Source organism: Rosa chinensis, chromosome 5, assembly GCF_002994745.2.
Source record: "Rosa chinensis cultivar Old Blush chromosome 5, RchiOBHm-V2, whole genome shotgun sequence".
Lineage (NCBI taxonomy): Eukaryota > Viridiplantae > Streptophyta > Magnoliopsida > Rosales > Rosaceae > Rosa > Rosa chinensis.
In genome coordinates this window covers 15,325,089-15,336,039 of record NC_037092.1, presented here as the reverse complement: position 1 = coordinate 15,336,039, position 10,951 = coordinate 15,325,089, and the positions used below count along the sequence as shown (strand labels likewise).

The window sequence follows — 10,951 nt, the reverse complement described above, 5'->3', positions numbered from 1 at the left end:
TTTCGACGAGGTGGCCTATTTCGATGAGGTCGCCTCGAAATCGGGGTCTATTTCGACGAGGTCGCCTATTTCGGCGAGGTCACCTGGAAATCGGGGCCTATTTCGGCGAGGTGGCCTCGAAATCGGGGTCTATTTCGGCGAGGTGGCCTCGAAATCGGGGTCTATTTCGACGAGGTCGCCCCGAAATCTTCTCAGCATCAATCTTAACGTTAGGCTACGTAATGGCATCGGCCCTCGCAACGACAATCATGGCTTTGATACATACTCCGTATTCCATTCTCCGATTATCCCCCCTTGTTTTTCTTAGCTGTGCGCGCAGACGCTCAGAAAGAAAAACAAAACAAACGTAAAGTATTTGAGACAGGGAGCCGAGCAAAACAATAAAAGAATCGAAACCAAACCGGAATGGAGGATCTATCTGTCTTGCATTGCGTCTGAGCAACATCCGAGGATGACCCTCGCTCGCTATATATAGAACCGATTGCGTAACCGCCATATCCTGCATAGGCAAAATTCGTCACGCCATCCCACCCCCGCGTGTAGCGAGGGTGTGGTCCATCATCCCACCCCCGCCCACGGCGAGGGGTGAGGCACGCCATCCCACCCCCGCCCACGGCGAGGGTGTGGTCTATCATCCCACCCCCGCCCGCGGCGAGGAGTGAGGCACGCCATCCCACCCCCGCCCACGGCGAGGGTGTGGTCCATCATCCCACCCCCGCCCGAGGCGAGGAGTGAGGAACGCCATCCCACCCTCGCCCACGGCGAGGGTGTGGTCCATCATCCCACCCCCGCCCGCGGCGAGGAGTGAGGCACGCCATCCCACCCCCGCCCACGGCGAGGGTGTGGTCCATCATCCCACCCCCGCCCGCGGCGAGGAGTGAGGCACAGGGAGCACACAAGTGGAAACAAACAACATCGCATTATCCCGGCCAACGGCCATAAAAAGTAGTTCGAATACAGCAGGACAAAAAAATCGAGAACAACGTGTGGAATACAAAAAAATAAAGGAAGGAAACGACGTTACCCGTGTCACCACCCCATCCGTGGCACCTCTTAACTGTAATATTTTTTCAAATAGATAGCATTCCACGGGCGGGGTAGTGCACGTCCAGTGTCTATATTCCTGAGTCGGTATGCCCCCTTGCTGTAGACTTCAGTTATCTGGTAAGGCCCTTCCCAAACAGGTTTGAATTTGCCCGCGCCGTGGTCTTTGATATCCTCGACCACCCTTTTCAGAACAAATTCTCCCACCCGGAACGCGCGCGGCCGGACACCTTTGTTGAAATATCTTGCCACTTGATTCTGATAATTGGCAAGGTGAATGGCGGCGGCATCTCGCCTTTCATCGAGGAGATCCAGGTGCCTTGCTATTTGCTCCTCGTTATCTCCCTTTTCAACGGTAAGAGTTCTGACTGTAGGGAGAATGATTTTAGTAGGGATGACAGCCTCCATACCATAAGTCAAGGCATACGGAGTTTCATCGGTTGGCTTCCGACGTGTGGTGCGATAGGCCCAAAGAACATGTTGCAACTCCTCACTCCATTTGCCTCGTTTACGCTCCAATCGCCGCTTGACTCCGTCGAAAATAGTACGATCTGTTATTTCGGCTTGACCGTTACCCTGTGGGTAACTCCGTGAGGAAAAACGCAACGTGATCCCATGTCGGTTACAGAAAGCTCTACACTTCTGGTTATTGAATTGTGTTCCGTTGTCGCATATAATATACCGCAGGATACCGAATCGACATATAATGTTCCTCCATGTGAATGTTGCCACGGTCTCTCCCGTTATCGTGGCATATGAATCTGCTTCGAACCATTTCGTGTGATAGTCAGTAGCAAGTAGCGCGTACTTGAGTCCTCCTGGTGCCGTTGGTAAGGGGCCGACTATATCCATGCCCCATCTGGCGAAAGGCCATGGGCCGGATAATGCATGAAGCTCTTCTGCAGGCGAATGGCTTACTGGAGCGTGCCGTTGGCATTGCTTGCATTTCTTAGCATATTGTTCGGCCTCCCGCAAGAGATATGGCCAATAGTATCCTTGAGAGAGTATCTTATGAGAAAGGGTCCTGCCGCCGAGGTGTGCCCCGCATGACCCTTCTTGAATTTCTTCAAGGACGAGTCTTGCCTGAGAAGGTCCCAGGCATCGAAGGTGGGGTCCGGAAAATGAGCGTTTAAAAAGTTCGTCCTCGATAACTAGGTACCGCACAGCCTTCATCCTGAGTTTTCTTGCCTCAATTGGATCGTCTGGTTGTATGCCAAATTCAAGGTAATTCACAATTTGACCTCTCCAGTCGTTCGGAACTGAGTCGACCGCCATGACTTGTCGTCGCGGCTTGTTCCCTTCAATGCTTGGTCCTTCGAGCACCTCGATCTTAACGATGTTGATGACCTCCGTGCAACCTGAAGCGGCCTTAGCCAACTCATCCGCACGGGAATTCTTCTCACGAGGTACTTTGACCAATGAAAGTTGCTCGAATCCGCGCATCAAATCTCGAACCAAGTCTTGGTAACTGGACGTACGTCTGTCCTTGGCGGCGTAGTCGTCATTAGACAAGTTGACAACTAGTTGTGAGTCGGAATATACCTGCAAGCGTCGGATTCGCAGCTTCTTTGCCAGGGTTAAGCCCATTACCAAAGCTTCATATTCAGCCACGTTGTTTGATGCCGGAAAATTGAGATGAACCGCGCACTCGATCTGGACATCCTCGGAACTTTGAAGTAAAATGCCTGCCCCTGCTCCTGAGAAATTGGATGCACCGTCGACGTGCATCTCCCAAAATGGGTCCTTCCACGAGATCTCTGGGATCGATGCTGGGAAGTGACCCTCAACCAAGAAATCTGCTAACGCCTGACCCTTGAGCGCCGACCTTGGCTTATATGTAATGCCGAATTCACTTAGCTCGATTGCCCATTTGGCCATTCTTCCGGATGTGTCTGGTTTTGACAGGATGGCATGAATCGGCAAATTGGTGTATACTGTGATGCTATGCCCCTCGAAGTATTGTCGCAACTTCCTTTTTGCCGTAACCAGGGCGAGGATTACTTTTTCGGACGAGGAGTACCTTGTTTCGGCATCCAGGAGGCTGCGGCTCGTATAGGCTATGGGTTCTTGTCGATATCCCTCTTCCCTGAACAAAGCGGTGCTGGTTGCCACATCTGATTTTGCCAAGTAAACGCAAAGGGGCTCGCCATCGCGGGGCACAGAGAGAAACTGTCTGCCAGATAGGTATTTTTTCAATTTAGCCAACACTTCTGACTGCTCTGGTCCCCAAAAGTTGGCTTGCTTATTTTTTAATGCACGGAAGAAGGGTTTACATCGGTCAGTTAGCCGAGAAATAAAGCGACTCAATGCGGCGATACGACCGGTTAACACTTGTATATCCTCTTTCGTCTCTGGGTCGCGCATTTGCACGATGGCTTCGACCTTCTCTGGGTTCGGCTCAATCCCCCTTTTACTCACAAGATGTCCCAAAAACTGTCCTGATGATACCCCAAACGCGCATTTGGTCGGGTTGAGCCTCATGCCATACTGCCTTAGTATCTCGAATGCTTCCCGTAAATGCTCTATGTGATTCTTCCGATGCTTGCTTTTAACCACCATATCATCGATGTAAACTTCCATAGTTTTCCCAAGTAAATCTTTGAACATTCGATTGACGAGCCTCTGATAGGCCCCACCGGCGTTGGTGAGGCCGAACGGCATGACTGTATAGCAATACAGGCCTCGTTCTGAAATGAACGCTGTTTTCTCTTGATCTTCAGGGGCCATAGGTATCTGGTTATAACCGGAATATGCATCCAAGAAAGATAGACGCTCACACCCGGTAGTCGCGTTCACGAGTTGGTCAATCTTGGGGAGCGGATAACAATCTTTAGGGCATGCCTTATTTAGATTCGAATAATCTACACACACTCGCCATTTTCCATTCTTCTTTCTTACTACCACCACGTTTGAGACCCAAGTTGGGCACCACACTTCACGTATAAAGCCTACCTCAAGGAGGCGGTCAATCTCGTCACTGATAATCTTATTCCTCTCAGGGGCGAAACGTCGTTGACGCTGCCTGTAAGGCTTGAATCTTGGGTCTATATTTAACTTGTGACATGCGACACCCGGGTCGATCCCAGGCATATCCTTGTGTGACCATGCGAACACATCCTGATTTTCGCTCAGGAATTGCAATAAACGAGCTCGTTCCTCTTCAGTTTGGAGGGTGCCTACCAGTACCTTCCTCTCGCCAGAAGCGTCGAGGGCTTCTTCCCGAAGTGGCTCAGTGGTCGCTGGTTCGGGTTCAAGCTCCTCATCTTCTGGCAGGTCCTCCGTTAATTGCTATGCTGATGGATCCTCCTCACCCTTCTTTGGCGGCGGAGAGCGTTTGATTTCCATGGCATACAATTTCTTGGAGAGCAGTTGATCGCCTCGAACCGATATCACCTGCTGGCCGTCATCGGAAATAAACTTGAGTACCTGACACCTAGTTGAAGCCTCGGCTCCCATCCTATGGAGCCAATCCCTGCCTAGGATGGCATTGTAGGCCGATGGCCTTTTGACAATGACGAAGTCGACCTCCACAGTTTTCCCTCCCGTCGTCACTGGTAATGAAATCTCGCCCACAGGCCATACTTCGGAACCTTCAAAGGCCGTCAACGGGGCTTTGCTGGGATGGATGAGCGTTTTGTCTAATCCGAGCTGCTCAAATGCTTCCCAGAATATGACATCGGCGCTGCTCCCGGCGTCAACCATTATCCGACGCACGAGGGCGTCCGCGATTTGGGTGGACACCATCAAGGCATCCCGGTGGGGAAACTGGATGCCAACGGTGTCTGCTGCGGAGAAACTAATTACCTATGTGGGGGCCAAGTTCTGCCCCACCAAGGGGCTATCCGTGATCTGGCATACTCGACGAATCTTTTCTGCTTGGCGGGTTTCCGACCTTAAGCGCACTTCCTCCTCCACAGCGGTATAAGGGGCTCCATGTATGGCCAATATTTCTCTGATGATCGGTTCCGTGCCTTTTGCTGGGATTTTGCTTTCAACCTTGTCTGCTGCCCTTTCTCCATCGGCATGGCTGTTGGATTGGTATTCACGCAACTTCCCTGCCTTCATCAACTCTAAGATGGCTGGCCGCAGTGCTTCGCATTTGGACAACCCGTGCCCGAACGCCTCGTGGAGAGGGCAATATTTGGTCCGTTCGAATGCGTCTCTTGACTCTGGTTGAGGTGAGGGTTTAGTGAAGAGCCCTTCATGTTGGTGTTTCCTGAATATGGTCGTAGGGCTTAAGGTGAACCATTCCTTAGGGGGGCGAGTTCGAGGCTTTGCCTCGTAGTGGTGTCGGTTGTCCGTCCTTACGCCGGGGTGGTTACCTCGATTTTGCCTTCTTTCATCGCCGGAGGCAACAACGCTGGTGTAACGAGCCTCGCGTGCCTCTTTGGCCCTTTCAATTCTGATCTCTCCCTCAACCCTTGTGATAACGTCGTCCATGTCTTTCGGCGGATTCCGCAACAAACTTTCGTATAATGGTGTCCCCAAAAGCAACCCCTCTCGGAAGGCGATCGCAGCAAACTGGGGATCACAGTTAACATGGCGCATTTCGGCTTTAAACCTTTCGAAAAATTTCCCTACTTTTTCTCCCGGCTTTTTCTTGGTACTAAACAAAGTCGCCATATCCTTCTTTTGCTTGCGATTGCAGAAGTATTGTGCAATGAAAGCGCTGCTCAATGTGTCGAAATCTGGTATGGAATGTGGCTTGAGGTCTTGAAACCATGTTGACGCCGGCCCCGTGAGACTAGAAGGGAAGATCTTGCACATTAGTTTCTCGTCGGTTGTCTCGATGGACATCTGTTGCTCGTACCCCTTGATATGGTCTACCGGATCGGTCGTTCCGTCGTATTTGTGGAATAACGGCGTGGTAAACCGGCGGGGTTTTGCCGCGTTTAAAATGTCATCGGTAAACGGCGATTTACCAACGTCTCTTGCGATTTCTACCGCCAGCTCTCGAGGGCCGGCTCGTTTGCATGTATCAATCATTTTTTCCATCTTTTCGCGCCACGATTCATTGCGCGCCCTTTTGGATTGGCCTACTCCAACTCCGTTCTGCCTCCCATTTGCCATGCCTCCCACCCCCTCGACGAGGGGTCCACCAGAGATTCCTCCGATAACGCCGCTGGAGCTTGCGTTTGCTACTCCGTTGTTAGTTAGATGGAGGTCGCCGACGGCGTCGTCATCTGACGAATCACTGTCGAGTTGTAGGAACCTTTCAAGTTTTCGTCGTCGACGAGCCTCGCGGTCCTGCTTTTCCCTCCTCAATTGCTCGAGTTCCTGCCTTAGCCCTTGCATTTCGTCAGCCGGAGGCAAGTTCAGGTCGCCGATGGGACTTGGGATGGACCCGTTCGGAGGCTGGCGGGGAGGAATTTCGTCACTACCAGTCCTCAGTGACAGAAATGGAATCCCGTCAGGGGCAGCTCCCGCCATCACTTTTTAGGGAAAAGTGTTTCCCACAGACGGCGCCACTTGTTGGAGGTGAAAAATTCCGTAGAGGAGTTTGACCCAACAATTAATGCGGACTGGAGCGGGAGCTGACCTGGGAACAATCGAGAAGCTTCCCTCGAACGTTGACCTGGAGTTTGACCGTCAGCTCGAGGAGAAGGGGGGTACCTGCAGAAAACTCTCCGATGCCTAAGTCAGTACGTTTCTTAATTGTGGAGTAGAGATTGTCGGAATGAGATGGATTACCTCGATGTCGAGCAGCCTATTTATAGGTGTACTTCGGCGTGGGCTGCAAGTAAACTTGCACAGCAAGTCGCAGCGACTTGAGCGGCACTCTGTCATCAAGGCCATATTCATTTCTGCAATAACCGTCACTTATTGGCGGCCATGATTGCCGTACTGAATGTCGCATTTATCGTCATATTTACGGTTAACATTAATTGTTGCATTTACTGCAGCTATTATTTCTCTTTAATCACCTTGATTGTAGGGTCGAATTTGTTGACCACCCCCACAACTCCTATTAAGAAAAACCTTTTAATAAAAGATTGTCAATTAGAATAAAACGATCATAAATCAATTAGGATAGATACACTTAAATGGCACAAATTAAATAGGTGGAAAATATCTTTGCAAAATAATATTTGAATCACAAAAATACACTTTCCAAAAATCAATGTTTCTAACTCTAATTGACTCCTATTAGGAAAAACCTTTTAATAAAAAATTGTCAATTAGAATAAAGGGTCCTTGACCCAAAGCACCAAAATAGACTAAAATGATCCTACTTACCCCAGCAAGTGATTTTTGTTCCCACTAACCCAATGTAAAAGGAAAAGACACTTTTAGGCTCAACTTAATTATCAAATTACGTCAATACCATTGACAATCTCTTTTCACCCTCTCCATTTGGACTTTGGCCGATGGAAACTCTCTCTCTCTCTCTCTCTCTCTCTCTCTCTCTCTCTCTCTCTCTCTCTCTCTCTCTCTCTCTCTCCCCTCGGTGCAGATCGCCGGTGCCAGAATCTATCCTTGCCGCTGCCTCTGCTTTTGCTCGCTATTTCTCTCTCTCCATGCAGATCACCCGCATCAGACTCTGTCTCCTCATCACCGCATCGTTTTTGATCGCTATGATTTTCTCTCCGTGCAGATCGCCGGCGCCAGACTCTCTCCTCGTCGCCGCCTCATTTTTTATCACTTCGATTTTCTATTGGCTCAGATAGTCGGTGCCGGATTCCCTGCCACGTGCTCTCTCTCCTCCCTCGGCTCTCTCTCTTCTCCCTCCGCTCCGTCGTCGTGGGCAGCTTTATCGTCGTGGGTGGCTTCATCGTTGTGTCCTCTCGCCTGTGTAAGCTCGATTTCGTAATTTTCCATTGGATTTTGGCTCACCGCCACTCGCCTGAATACGACGTTCGGTGGTCTGCAACCAGGAAGAAGGGAGAAGGGGGACGTAGGTGCCCAGATCATTTTCTGGGTGCCCAATCAAAAAAAAAAATTTGTGTTTTTTTTTTTTGTAAACTGTGGACAGAATGAAATAAAAAGAGAAAAGAAAAAACGTTTTATTATCTCGTAATATAGGGCTATTGGGGAGCAATAGACTTCTATTGAGGGGTAATAGACATTTTGAATTGATGTAATCTCCTCGTTTTTCTTCTTTAATCAAACTTTTGTTTGTCTAAATTTAGGAGATTAGTTCCCATTATGGCGACTGGAAGTTCTATTAAGGGGCAATAGACGACTATTAGGGGGCAATACATGGCTGATAGTCGTCTATTAGGGGCCAATAGAGGTCTATTGGGGGGCAATAGATGTCTATTGGGCGAAAAAAAAACCCTTCCGGTGAGATTTTCAGCAAATTCAGGTGAGCGACGGCCTGTGACAGGATTCCGGCCGCCAGTGACGGGGCTCCGGCGATGTCTCCTATGGTTTCTCTCTCTCTAAGTAATAAAAGGTGAGGGTAAAATGGTATTAAAAAAATTTAAAAACAATTTTTTTTTTAATGGGGTATTAAAGAATATCCCCTTCGAGTCTTTTGGGTAAGAGGGAATTAAAAAAACTTAATAGGGTAAGTGGGAAAAAAATCTCTAAAAATGGAGTAAATGGACAAAAACCCTAGAATAAAACGATCATAAATCAATTAGGACTGATACACTTAAATGGTATAAATTAAACAGGTGGAAAATATCTTTGCAAAATAATATTTGAATCACAGAAAGACACTTTCCGAAAAGGGACAACCTAAAACCCATGACAGACTCGAGGATTGCAACACAAGTTGTAATCCCAGTGCATATGTAGACACCTGAAATGCATTTACCTGAGAGATCTCTGAGATCAATTTTGATGTATTTTTCCAACTGCTTTAGTAATGAATTGTCATGATATACTTCACTAGCTTTGTATGAGAATGCCAAAACAACCATGTACAAATCTTGTACTTACAAAGAGCAAGAATACGGATTTTTTTTCTTTTTTGTCAAACAACGACCCTGGAATGACATATGGTTCTTCTTTTAAAAAGAGCATGGTTAGTAGTGACTAGTGAGAGTCTGTTAGAACTTTAAAACCAATTGAATGGTGTCAAAGTTTTCTATTGATGTCCTACATCAACTATGATCCTTTGACAAAATGAAATAAAACAAGTATTCTAGAGAGGGTAAATAGCGTCTCATATTGCTAGTGCAGTCTACACGCAGCTTGCTATATTAGGACTTCAAGAAATTAGCAGGAGATAAAAAAAGAGTGAGAGAGGACTGGGGTCTGGGGGGCATTGGTCTTTCACTTATCTTCGCACTCTTTCTACCTCTAATACGTTAGTAATGCTCCTTCTACGTCGTTTGACAATGCTTCACTTCCACTTTAGCGTTGTGGGGTGCTAAGGATCTGTGGGAGGTCTCGATGTGTGTTTGGCGGCGGGGTGGTTGATAATATTCTGCCTAGTAGAGATTGATCAAATGATAAGGGGTATACCAAAGATTGTGGTATGTACGTTGTTGTCACGCTCTAATAGAAAGTCTTGTCTGATTATTTTTTTCATAATGCTATGCCGAGGACGTAGCTATAATTAAAGAAATGGCATGGGATAAATTTACATCACCTCTTTTTCGTTTTTGGTTTCGTAAGTGAAATCTTGTTGAATGCCTACAAAATTGTTATTTTCTTTGATACTCAGACTGAATAAAGCTTATGATTATAAATTCACAGTATGACATTGTTCTTTTAGGTCTGTTGGTATTAGGTACTCAAAGGAAAAACAATTGGTGTCTAGCTGTGTGGATAAATGGTGTGATTGGAGAGTTTTGTTGTCATTTGGAAAACAGATGAAACCAACTTCTTCGAAAGGTATCAAATCCGTTCTCCACAAGAGAAATGAAAATAAGAGACCCAACATGGAACCAATGGTACGGAGCTTTATTGCAAGTTTGTAATAAGAAAAGATCAATGAAGAAGGCTGGATAGGGTGGGCTATTGTCAAAAATGCTCCCTAATCGGACTCTCCTAAGAGAGGATTCTCGATGGCAGCTAGCTTCGGCTAGTGGTAATTCTGCATCTCCGACTGAGAAGGGTTCTTCTTTCTCTCGTTTTCTTTTCGGTGGCGGCGGCGGCTGACTCGTCTGTACTCTTTGCTCTTAAGTTGTTGCATATTCCTCCCTTGCGACCTGTGATGGCAGTGATGATGGTTTTATTTTATGTGGGTCAGTCTTCCAATTTTTTACAAAGGAATGATGGGCCCTTTTTTTTTTTAGTTTTTGGAGTGAGGAGATCGACAAGGAAAATAGACACTTGGTTGTTTCATTTTATTCTTTTTCAGAAGTCTAGGTTTCCTTGTTTTGGGTTTTAATTAAAAAAAAGGGTAGGTATACTAAGGGTGTACTATGTAGTATGCCTGTGTGAGCGGTGTGCTAGTCTAGTACGCTCTACGCCTCTATGTAATCACTTCTCTAACGACTCTTAGGAGTAAGTCATACTGTACTGTTTGTTGAATTGTATAATGGATGACATTTTCAACTAAAAATGGTGGGCTATTGCTATTATAAAGATATGACTTAATTTGTTCTAATTATACCTAGTCAGAAAATTGCACATGGGTTAGGACTTACGAGTTGCGACCCATGTAGCCTCCGTTTTCAGTTACGACTCAAGTATAGGGATGTCAATAATCCCTATTGAGTAGGGTACCCATCGGGTATTCGACCCTAATGGGGAGAAATTCGGGGAAAAACCGGTAACTGGGATAGAGATCTCCAATATTCAAATTCTTAAATCGGGTACGAGGCGGGAATGATATTTTGATCCCTATTCCCATACCCACCCAATAAGAATTATCTATATATATATATATTGTTGATATTATATATTTATTATGTAAACTTCATCTTTTTGTCAATATTTAAATTCTGTCAATATATTTTTGATATTATTCAATTCACCTTGTTGGAGTAAATGAGCAAGTTGTTAGGTT

General features: G+C 46.9%; 1 protein-coding gene across 1 annotated transcript; it reads right to left on the bottom strand.

Annotated features, from left to right (window-relative positions):
- Positions 1-1,053: 1,053 nt before the first annotated feature.
- On the bottom strand, positions 1,054-4,134 carry LOC112203242 (protein NYNRIN-like). Its single transcript, XM_024344236.1, has one exon. The coding sequence runs from the start codon at positions 4,132-4,134 to the stop codon at positions 1,054-1,056; it is 3,081 nt and encodes a 1,026-aa protein (XP_024200004.1).
- Positions 4,135-10,951: the final 6,817 nt, after the last annotated feature.

Excerpts from the sequence above, each read along its gene's own strand:
- LOC112203242 (XM_024344236.1), bottom strand. The coding sequence starts at position 4,134 with ATGCCTGGGATCGACCCGGGTGTCGCATGTCACAAGTTAAATATAGAC.